Below are 12,088 nucleotides of genomic sequence, written 5' to 3'. Positions count from 1 at the left end.
TACACTGCGTGGGCGCGAAATCATCACCAGGGTCCTTCTAAGAGGGAGGCGGCGGCGGGGGGATGGACTCAGAGAAGGAGATGTGACAATGGAAGCGGGGGTCCCAGACAGGCAGGGCCAGGAGCCAAGGAATGCGGGCGACCTCTAGACACCAAAAGAGACACTGTTCTCGTCCGCAGCCTCTAGGAGCACACGGCCCTCCCAAGCCACCTTAGGCTTCGGACGTCCAGAACTCTTAACGGTATGATGTGCGCTGTTTTAAGCCCCCGGCTTGTCACCGCAGCCGTCAGAAACTCAGGCCATGGTATCGGTGCACTAAGAGCACCTGGATTTCGCAGGTGGGATCTGGGGTCCAGGAGTGCACGCGGACACACCGAGAGTGGGGCTTTAGCATCCGTTTCCTGGGGCGGGGCGTGCCTGCAGATGGCACTCGGAAGGCTCCCCGGCACGTGGCAAGCACTAGCTATTTTTCTCTTCTAGCTGTTGCGTACCTGTTTCTTTTCCCTTTTGTTTTAAACAGCTTTACTGAGATATAATTTACATACTATAAAATCCGCCCGCTGAAAGTATACAAGCCCGTGATTTGTAAGCATATGTGCAGGCCTGTGCAACCATCACTACTGGCTACTTCCAGGGCATTTTCCTCTCCCCCAAAAGAAAGCCTGTGCCTGCACCCTTCCGCAGTCACGCCCCACGTCCTTCGGCCTCCCAGCCTCTGGCCGCCCGTCCTCCACTGCCTCTCGCCCTAGATCTGCCTACCTTGGACCTTCCAAAGTAACAGTCACACAGGAAGTGGTCTTTGGTGACTGGCTTCTGTCACTGAGCAGTGTGCTCAAGGGTCATCCAGGCTGTACACGTGCCAGTACTTCTTTCTTTTCTTTGTCACTGAATAACATTCCACTCTTGGGCTATGACAAATTTTGTTTCCCCTTTCATCAGCTGGTGAACACTGTTAACATTTATTTTTTGCCACTTCTTCTAGCACTGAAATAAACTTTGATAATTAAAGGAGTGCCCTTTGAGATTTGTAAGAGCATGTGCGTGCATGTGTGTGTGTCTTTTAATCTAAGGCCTAGAGGAAAACCCTCAGGACTGGCAATTCCATCTCCCTAGAAGGCCACGTCGGCATCTTGGGAACCGTGGCAGATGTCTCCTAGGAAGGCCCAGGGGTGCTGGCCAGAACGTTGCCCTAGGACCCTGGGGGACGTTTCCTGGTTTGAACCCAAATCCAGGAAATGCCTTTTTCTAAAAGGGGTCACAGTCCTTTGAGAGTGGCTGCACCCCCAGACCTGGCACCCAGCCCCACCGCCTTCCCTCAGCCCTCCGTGTGGCAACCCCTCTGAGCCTTGGTTTCCCATCTATAAGGAAGGCCAAAATGGCCAACCCTGTTTCATTGCCATGCTGTTAAGGTGCTAAGTCAGAGAGCCAGTGAGGGGATGGAATTATATCCAGCCATCAAACAGTAACAGTGAGGCTGCCACTACAGCAGGAGCCTGGCACTACGTTATCACAGCCATTAATGAAGACTGGCTCTTTAGGGCCAGTGCGGGGGGCGGGGAGCCCTGGTCCTGGGGGTCCACCCTGATGGGGAGGAGAAGGTTTTTGGGTCCACATTTGCAAATGGACTTTGATCACTGTTTGGAGACCCTCTGCAGACAATGTCCTCCTTACCGCTTGCACCAGGGAGGGGGGGCTTCCATTCCCCATTCCCCCCCCCCTTGGTTCATCACTGATGAATGGGGCATGCAAATAATTCCTAAGACTTTTTTTTTGAGGAAGTTGAGAGAAGAAAACAGTATGCTGGCAGGGAAAGTAATGAATGGATTTCCCAGTCTTAACAGTAGTCAAGGTTTCATCAAGATTCCTCCCCCAGATGCCAAAATCCAGCGCAGGACTAGGGAACAAACCTGCCATGGGTCAAACCCACTGTCAGATTTTCCATCGCAGTCTGGCACTTTCCACTCAGAGGCAGTGGCCAAGTGGGCTGGGGCTTCAGGTCACCGCATTAAAGAGTTTTAAGTCCATTCATTCGCACGGGTCGCTCACTTGCTTGAAAGACAAAAACGTAAGGACCCCTCAGGCTTTGGCGTTTCTTATTGGTCTGGAAAACGACCAGGGTTGAAAGAAGGGAAAAAAAAAAAGGTGGGTCAAAGTCTGTTGGCCTGGAAGTGGGTGTTTGAAGTGTGTTAAAGCATAGCTGGGAGTCCCTGCTGTGGTACGATGGGACCAGCGGGGTCTCTGCAGCACTGGGAGGGAGTTCGCTCCCCGGCCCAGTACCATGGGTTAAAGGGCCCAGTGTTGCCATAACTGATCCCTGGCCTGGGAACTCTCCATGCCATGAAGCGCCCCCACCAAAAAAACTCCCACAGCTGTGCCCAGGCAAAAGGATACTGGATACCTGTGTGAATAAGTGGCCTGAGTGGACACCCTCTTCGAACTGTGATTCACTAGATGGCTTGGGGCCACTGCCCATGACACGTGAGCTGTCCTGAGCCAGCTTCCGTGAGGCCCTTTCTGGGGACAAGCTGGGCACCTCCAAAAGCTGTACTCTTTCTAAAGGTCATGAATCGGGGTCATGTTCAGGGCATGGAAGGAGAAGTTTCTGGAACCATCCCACTCTGGAGGAAGTATCTGGGAACTGTCACTCACCCGGGAGGCTTATTCAGGACTTTTACCACCATATCCTTAAGGGAAACTGACCTATCATTTTCCTGGCTCCTCCTCTCCCTCCTTGTTTGGTTTGGAAATCCAGGTCACGTGGGCTTCACTGAAGGTTTTCTCTTTTTCTGTTCTCTGTAACCATTTGGGAAAGAGAGGGAATGTTTCTGTTCTAGAATATTAGGTAGGCTTCCCTATCAAACCATCCGGGCCGTATGTGCCTTCTTCCCACTTCTCATGAGAGGTGTGTAATGCCTGCTTGGATGATCTAGGAGTTACGGCTCTATTCAGGTTTTCTTGTCTTCCATGAGTCTGTTCTGTTAAGTAGCTTTTTTTTTTTTTTTTTTTTTTAAGGAAATTGACTGCTTTCTCCTGGGTTTCAAATTGAATGGCACATATTCAATCTCAATTTCTCAGGCTTAGAAGGAGGACATTGGTCCATCGATAAGCAAGGAGGGAGTTCCTGGGGTGGTTCAGCAGTCGAAGCTGACTAGTATCCATGAGCTTGTGGGTTCAATCCCTGGCCTCGCTCAGTGGGTTAAGGATCCAGCGTTGCTATGAGCTGTGGTACAGGTCGTGGACAGGGCTAGGATCTGGCATTGCTGTGGCGGTGGCTGAGGTGTAGGCTGGCATCTGCAGCTCCGATTCAACCCCTCCACTGGGAATTTCCATATGCTGTGGGTGGAGCCCTAAAAAGCAAAAAAGTGAATAAAAAAATAAGCAATGAGGATGAGTGGGAGAGGTGGCTTCTGCTCCTCCCCCAGCACTCCAGCACACCCCAGTCTGGGCACATTTTTTATCAGTGATCAGGAACCGCCTTGTACTGCTTTGGGGCAGTGCTCTAGGGACCAGCGCTGGTGTCGAATTACCTAGATTTCTCTCCTAGTCCCAACCTGGGCCCTTGTAACCTCAGTCTCCTCCTCTGAAAGATGGATAGAATAAACAGCTGCCATGGAGGACTGCTTTGGGGTCACAGAAAGTACTCTGTAAACTCCAAGGCCCAACAAAGAAGTTCCCATATGCTCAGACTTCCAACTTAGCCTTGTCTTTCAACAAAAGAATTCTCGCGAATGCAAACCCTAGGTCTGGAGCAAGGGTGCTGAGCTCTCCCCAGTACCACCAACTGGGAGCCCAACGGTCTGTCATTTTTTGTCCCAAGCATCTTGGTGCTAATTCCTACAGAAGAGTGGTTCTGGAAGCAGGGCCCCTGGACCAGCAGATCATCTGGGAACTTACTAGAAACACGGACGCACGGTCTCTCCTCCAGACCCACACAATCAGAAACGCTGGGGGTTGGCTCAGTAGTCAGAGTTTTAACACACCCTCCAGGGGACTGCGATGCTGGCTCCACATCTGAGAGCCCCTGGTCCCCAAAAGTCACAGGGCATTTCTCACGCTCACGCTTAGTTCGCAAGTGCTTGGAAAACATGGTTACTCCATGGTGATCAATAAAAGTAAGAACGATAATCGTGTTGAGAGAGTGAGTAGGAAGAGATAAACAAACAGAAATAGAAGTGAAAGCTGAGATCATTTTAAAAGATCAATGGAGAGGAGACGGCAAATGCTGCACGATTGTGTGGGATGACTCACTCGATGATGGGAACAATTCAGAGAACGTTGCACAAGTGGTGCCTGAGACGCAGCCCTGGCGACACAGACAACAGTCGCCGGGACACAAGGACGATGATTCTCAAAATTCAAAGAAATGTGGACACGGGGTGCATGCTCAGCATCAGCAGTGGAAACTCACTGGCTCCAGGAAATTCAGAGAAGGCCCGGTGGCTGTGTGCTGTGCTAGGGCTCAGAGCGAAAGGCTGGCTCCGAGTCAGGATGTCTCCACAGGTTAAAGGCTCATCTGAATCTGCTAAGTATTGATGCCTGGCCTGTTTTGGTGAAAGAGCGCTAACCAGTTCTACACCAGACCACATGGGGAGTTAAGCAGCCCAACAGCTCTTCTGTGTGGATGAAATAGGTCTGGTTTAGAGAGAGAGAGATGCCTGGTAGAGAGAGCATCAGTGGGGAGGAGAAATTATGTCAGGTTTTAAACCTTGAAAGGACCAAATGACATTCCCACTCACAAGCTTAAAATTCAAGGAGGAACTCTGGACCTAGCAACAAAAGGATCCAAAAGCACCATCCACCACTCACAACCAAAGGCTTCCCTAGGAGCCACCACATACACTGTGGCTGTTAAAATTCAGCGTTTCAAAGACATGATCCACACACTGCCCCCCGAGATTCCTTGGACGGGGCAGAGCCCAACCTTAACAAGCTCCCGAAGGGCTACGGGGGCAGATGGTACCCAGACCACAAAGGCGTCTGTCTTTACGGGAGGAGAATTGGAATCAAAAGCAGTACTGAGTCTCGGCACACACTTCACAACACTGCTGGGGAAAACGCTGTCTGAAACCAAAGCACCACCCGCTGGAGCCCCAATTTAGCACTTGTTCCCACAGCTCAGATCAGGGAAGTCAGCAGTAAATGAGTAACGTGTTACATAAGCTGCTTTTCTGTATGCAGAACCTTAATTCACCAAAGAGAAGTTAAAAATCATATAAAAAGCAACAGCCCACCCCCAAAACAAATGCTGGGAAAGCGTAGCCAGGATCTCCCCATCCTTGTCTGGCAGGCAAAGATGAGGCTCCCTCTGGGCTGAAAACCCCGCGGCCTCGCCCTGGGGCCACCGGGATCTGGGTGGTTGGTGGAGGGGGTCAGAGAAGGCACGGCTGGGGAGGGGAAAGAGGAAAACATTCAGGGTCCACGGGGGCATGGACCCTGGCTTCGTGAAGGCTTCCCTCTGCTGAAAACTAAGTGGAGTCAGGTCTTACTCGACTACACCTCTGAGCCCTTGCTGTAAAGTTCTAGAACCACAAAACCCCTCTGTCTTGTGTCTTCGCCAAAAACCTCAAATTCCCTCTCCCTCCCCATCCCTCTCTTACTCTCCCCCTCTCCCTCTCCCTCTCTCCCTCTCCCCCAACTACCCCCAAGATCTGGATATGATGCTATTTCTAACTAGAGTGTTAAAGGCTGACAGTAGCTGAGGCATTTATCATACCAGTAACCACAGATGCCGATGCAGGTGGGGAAAGATGCACCATCTGTGTTACACATGTGTTACTCCTTCCAGTGAATCACACTCAAGAGTCTTCTCAGCAATAACGTAGAGACGCCTACTCTCAACCTACGGGAGGGCAGACTCTAAGTCCCAGAGAAAGTCCTTACCAATCTACGTAACTCCAAGCACCTAGCATGGTGACTAAATCTGAGGAATCAATAATAAATACATAAATAAATAAAGTCCTGAACTGATGTAAATTAACACCGGATGTGAAAGGTAACTGCTACCTCATCCTGCCACAGAGCGAGTCCCAGAAGGCATGAGAACCACGCGGGGTGCTTGTGAACAAACCATGTTCTGGGCTCCAGCCTGGCCTTGGGAAATGAGACTCCATGGGATCCACATTTTAACCAAGGGCCAGGTAACCTTGCAGTGAGCCTGAGAACCACTGCCTTAGCCTCATGAGGACTCACGGACACCGATACCAGGGGATGCGATTAAGCAGAAGGGCCCTTTGGGAACCCCCAAGACCCAGCAAAATGGGGGTGAGTGGCTCCCGCCTCTCTGTCCAGGCACAGGCCTGAGCAGAGTTGAGAACATCCAACATCAGCAAAAAATGAGGCCAACAAATGATCAGAGACAAGAAAGGTCTAGCAAAGCATTCGATGCTTGCAAGGGCACCACAGAGGCTAGCACGCTGGTTCTTACCTGCTGCTCCCGGTCGTGGGGTACTGTCCCATCACCAGATCATGGACCAGGGAGGTTTCGATGAGGCCCAGGGATGGAGAGGACAGGACTGGCAGCCCTGACCCCTTCTGGAAAGGTGCATGGAAGGAAAGGGCTTCTCGAAACCTCTGACAAGCCTGGCTTCCCTCTATGCCCTGCAGTCTGGCAGCTCCCATGGGCACACCGTCCTCCCTCTGACCCCCATCCCCCACCTAGGGGCAGCCACCTCTTGACCAGGGGAGGGGCTGCTACCTGCCAGGATGCCAGCCACCAAGCCCAGGTTCCTGAGCCTGCACCCAAGGAGCCTCAAAAGCTCCCCTTCCCGAGACAGGGAATCCCTCTGCTGCTGGCAGCTGTCACCAGAACGTCAAATACCAATGCATGTGCCAGGCCTCATTTTCACGAGCCCACTCCCCCCAAGAGATGGATTTTTAAAACAAACAGCTTTTCCATATGTTAGCAGGAGGAGTCATGTCAGCGTCAGGGATCCCCAGACAGAAATGTGAGTCAATCTGGGGCAAAGACTGCTAAATAAATCCTGTTTGGGTGAAATTCCTCTCTCTGGAGAAAGAGGAACCTCAAAGCAGATTGCTCAGATTCCCCAGCAAGAATCCCAAAGATGCTCTCCCGGCCAGGAAGGCCCCCAGCACTCTGAACTCGAAGTCACTGGCCCTCTAACGTGCATTTGCCTCCGTCAGCCCACCCTTCTGTGAACTCCCCCATCCTGGTCCTCCTGCGTCCTGGCACGCCATTCCCACACACACTCTGCTTCCACGCAGGACACTGGATGGGCTGACTCTGCTGGGCACTGGGCACCTTGAGGCTTAGAACTCTGGCAGCTAAAAAGAAAAATGCATCATGCAGATATACAGGTGTGTGAGAAATGAAGGCACGCAGGTAACAGGTGCAGACAGCTAACCTGCCAGACTCGAGCCACTAAGAACTCAGTCAAGAAGCAATCTGATTGCTGCGGAAATGTCAGATCTGGGAGCTTGAATTACAGGGGTCATTGGCTCCTCTCTTCTTAAGCCTGCCACTGGGGATTTGGGCAGAGGGAGGAAGTCCAGAGTCTTTGCCATGTTGCTGCCACCATGCAGCAAGAAGGTACGAACCAAAGGAATGAGTCTAAGATGGGGCCAGAGCAACATCTAGGACCCAGTATAGGCCTGGGGCCAGGTCATGCACGTTCCCGAAAGAGACTCAAGCAGCAAGAGCACCAGTCTGGAGAATTCCAAATCCAAACTGGGTCTGAGAAGGAGGAGCAGACCCCAGCCGAGACCCCACCTCCCTGAGCTACAGCGCCAGGGACCGGGTGAGATGGAAAGCAAGGGCTCTGGGAGGTGCAGGCTGCCCCAGAGAGGGACTGGCCCCCTGGGACAGGCGTCTGGGTCTGATGGGTGAGGACTCTGGGCCACCTTCAAGGCAGAGGCTCCAGTGTGGTCACCACAGCCTGAGGGGGGGGGGGGTCTTTGAGTGCAGCTAGGCATTTCCAAGCCGTGACAGAGCTTGGCTGGCGGGGCAGCGGCTTGGCTTCCCCGTCGGCACCGGCGTCTGCAAGCTGTCTGGGCCTGTGAGCAGGCCCCACGCGCCCTGGGTGAGGGACACCAAGACAGAAGGACCGCCTAGCTGAGCGTCAGGGACAGGGCCGGGGGTCTGAGGCTGCCCGCAAAGCCCGCCCGCCCCAGCCAGACCCCAGCCACGTACCGAGCCCGTTCTCCGCCAGCGCCGCGGGGCTAACGTCGCAGTCGCCCAGGTCCTGCTCGCCGGCGTCGTTCACATCCAGGCCAGGCTGGTGGGACCCGTTTCCCAAGTGCCGCTCGTCCTTCTCGGAGCCGGCGTCCCCGTTTTCCATCCCATTCTGCGCCTTTTTCAGCGGCATGATTTGCAAACCACTGGGCGTAGTCCTGTAGGACACCGTCTTGGCGGCCCGGTCGCCTCCCGCGGGGGGCTTCGCCGAGTACCCCTTTTTGGGCTTCGTCAGGGAAGGGGTGATCCGCTTCCGCTTATGGGAAGTCCCTTTGCTCTTGCTGGACTCTGAGGGTCTGTGCGAGAGTTTCTCCACCGAGGGGCCTCGGCTGTCACGCAGCACCTTGGAGGTGCTGGCCTGCTTCCCCGACTTGAGCCGCTTGTCCTTGGCCAGGTGCAGCCCGTTGAACTCGTCGATGAACTCCTCACAGTGCAGCAGGTGGTGCTCGGGCTCCCACGTGTCCTCCGTGCTCCCGTAGCCTTTCCACCGGATGAGGTACTCCCATTTCCCCTTCTTGTTCCTCCGCTTGTCTACAATCCTTTCAACCTGGGGGGAGGGCAGGGGGAACCGGAAAAGACAGAGGGAGAAAGCGGTCAGTCCGGGGCCCCAAGAACAGCCCGCAGACCTCAGGACAGAGGTATCCGCCCCGCTCTGGGGCGGGCTGCTCCCGATGCCGGAGGCTCAGCCTCCCCGCAGCCTTCCAGAAGGCTGTGCTGTAGAGCACAGGGAACTCTACCCAATGCCCTCTGATCATCTATGCGGGAAAAGAATCTGGGAAAGAACGGATGTGTGGACATGTCTAACGGAATGATCGGGTAAATCAACCGGACTTGGAGAAAACTTTAAAATGGGGGGATAAAAAGGAAAAGAAAGCTGGACTATTTCAGGACATCAATGAATGGAACCAAAAGCATATGGTCGTTTCCCACGAGGACCGCGTGACCGCCAGGCTGGGCCGGCTGCACGGACCACTCCACCTAAGGCTTATTACTCTTGCTTGAAATCACATTGCAAGTGTTCACTAAAGAAATTTAACCCTTTTTTTTTTGTCTTTTTGCCTTTTCTAGGGCTGCTCCTGCGGCATATGGAGGTTCCCAGGCTATGGGTATGATCGGAGCTATAGCCGAAGGCCTATGCCAGAGCCACAGCCAAGCAGGATCCCAGCCGCATCTGCGACCTACACCACAGCTCACGGCAACGCCGGATCCTTCACCCACTGAGCGAGGCCAGGGATTGAACCCACAACCTCATGGTTCCTAGTCAGATTCATTAACCACTGAGCCAGGACGGGAACTCCAGATCTTTACTCTTTTGACTACATCAAGGTAGACTCAGACTTTTATTTATTCATCTAAACTTGGGAAGTAAACCGCTTACTGTATTTAAGTTTAAACAGCCCACGTGACTAGTGGCTGGCCCACTGGATAGCACAACCTATAGCCTCATTGAAAATTTTATATAAATATATTTTATTGAAGTATAGCTGATTTACAATGTTGTGCCAATTTCTGCTATACAGCAAAGTGACCCAGCCATACATATACATTTTTTCTCATACTATCTTCCATCATGTTCTATCCTATGTGACTGGATAGAGTTCCCTGTGCTGGACAGTAGGACCTCATTGCTCATCCATTCTAAATATGAGTTTGCATCTACCAACCCCAAACTCCCAGTCCATCCCGCTCCCTTGCCCCCTCCTCCTTAACAACCGCAAGTCTGTTCTCTGTTGGTGAGTCAGAAGCAGACTTTTAAAGACCTGCTTTGGTATGGCTTTTTCACCCTTACTGATAAGAAGTACCACTGAGCATTTACACGGTAAGCACTACGCTCATGTATCCTTACCGGAAGTACTGCGAATGATGACTAAGTAACATTCCCGGGCAGCGTGAGGCAGACACTGCTACTGCTGGGCCTGGACGCCCCCATTTCACCTTCTCCTGACAACAACCTGAAGTATGATAGGTATTCTTTCTCCCTTTCTCTTCCATTGTTTTTGTTTGCTTTTGCTTTTTATAGCCACAGATGCGCCATGTGGAAGTTCCCAGGTTCGGGGTCAAAGCAGAGCTGCAGCTGCTGGCCTACACCACAGCCCCAGCAACACAGGATCCAGGCCACATCTGCAACCTACTTCACAGCTCACAGCCACATGGGATGCTTAACCCATTGAGCGAGGCCAGGGATGGAACCCGCCTCCTCATGGAGACAGGTCGGATTTGTTACCTGCTGAGCCACAGTGGGAACTCCTGGTAGGTATTCTTTCTATCCTCCCCCTTTACAGGGAGGGAAGTGGGGCTCAGAGAGATGAGGTCACTCCACCAAGCTCCAACCTGGTAAGGGCAGAGCTGGGATTTGAACCCAAGTTTATTTCTTGATAACTAGGACACATCAACGCTCTCAATGAAAAAAATCTTCCATATGGACCACAAATGACTGGAATCACAAAAGCCAATATTATTCCCCCCACCCCACTCAGCTCCCCCAGCTGCACCACAGGGCATGCAGCTGCAAGGCAAGGTGATGGGTACCATCCTTTGAGAGCCTATTATGTCCACAGCATGACCCCACGGGGTAGACTTTATTTCTGCTCGCATTTGAGAGATAAGGGATTAATTATGAAGCAACCTGCCTACACTGTAGGGCTAAGAGGTTATGGAGGTAAGATCTGAACACACATCTGGTTGTAAAGCCATGGACTACTATCTATGTCCCTTCAAAGGTAAGGAAATCTTTCTGTCTTCAAGTTCTATCATGGAAAAACACACTTAGAAAATGCCAGTCCCAAGGCTAATAACTGGTGAATCTGGGTGCAGTGTCTACGTGAGGGTTCATCTATTTTTCTTTTGATTTTTGCTATATATTTGAAATTCTTTACTAAAAAAAAAAAGACAAAAAATTCCCAATGCTCTACCAAAAGCAAGAGATAAATTTCAATGTAAAAGTAAACAATTACATCCAAAATTTCACTGTATCTCAACATCAACATAATATAATTTGAAATTAAGGAGTAAGTGAGGAAAGGAGTTCCTGGTGGGGCACGGTGGTTAGGATCTGGCATTGTCGCTGTGGTGGCTTGCGTCAGTGCTGAGGCATGGGTTCGATCCCCAGCCTGGTGCACTGGGTTAAGGATCCAGTATTGCCACAACTATAGTGTAGGTCACAGCTGTGGCGCATATTCAGTCGCTGGCCCAGGAACGTTCATGTACCTAGGGCATGGCCAAAAAAATAATAATAATAAAATGATGGATAAGCAATGAGATCCTGCTGTATAGCACAGAGAACTATATCTAGTCACTTGTGATAGAACATGATGGAAGATAATGTGAGAAGAATATATACATACACACACACACACACACACACACACACATGACTGGGTCAACTTTGCTATACAGTAGAAATTGACAGCAACTATAATGGAAAAATAAAAACCATAAAAATAATGATAAAATGAAATGATTGAAGAACATGACCTTGAAACCCCTAAAAAGAAAAACAATATGAGAGGGGAGAAGTGGTTACAGTTACAACTGATAATCGTTAAAGACAGGTCATAGGTATGTGGTAGTTGGTTATACAGCTCTTTATATTTGTACGTTAGAGTTTCGAGGTGTTTAAGTTTTTCCGTAATAAAAAGCAAACATTTTTGCAAAGTGAGATTGTCTCCCCATGTTCTATGTACAACACAGGCTACGTACAATAATTAAACGTCTTTCATTGCTTTGTGTTTAATAAATAGCTAAATAGCTAGGCCATCCTGCTTCTTTATAATACTGCTTCTTCACAGACAATTTAAATTGTTTCCTTAATTGATTTATCTCAAATCGAATTGGCCTATTTCTATTACAATGTCTTTCCTTATAAAATGCTCTGTGAACATCTGTTTTAGATTTATTACA

General features: G+C 50.9%; 1 protein-coding gene across 2 annotated transcripts in view; it reads right to left on the bottom strand.

The window, feature by feature from the left end:
- Positions 1-12,088, bottom strand: part of CDYL2 (chromodomain Y like 2) — a 191,715-nt gene that overhangs the window by 51,135 nt on the left and 128,492 nt on the right. For both annotated transcript variants that reach the window (XM_047794118.1, XM_047794119.1), the window contains exon 2: positions 8,147-8,735. In XM_047794118.1, the coding sequence (XP_047650074.1) occupies positions 8,147-8,735 (589 nt within the window). The remainder of the gene's footprint in view (positions 1-8,146; positions 8,736-12,088) is intronic.

Source organism: Phacochoerus africanus, chromosome 8, assembly GCF_016906955.1.
Source record: "Phacochoerus africanus isolate WHEZ1 chromosome 8, ROS_Pafr_v1, whole genome shotgun sequence".
NCBI classification, from domain to species: domain Eukaryota; kingdom Metazoa; phylum Chordata; class Mammalia; order Artiodactyla; family Suidae; genus Phacochoerus; species Phacochoerus africanus.
This window is presented reverse-complemented; position numbering and strand designations above follow the sequence as displayed.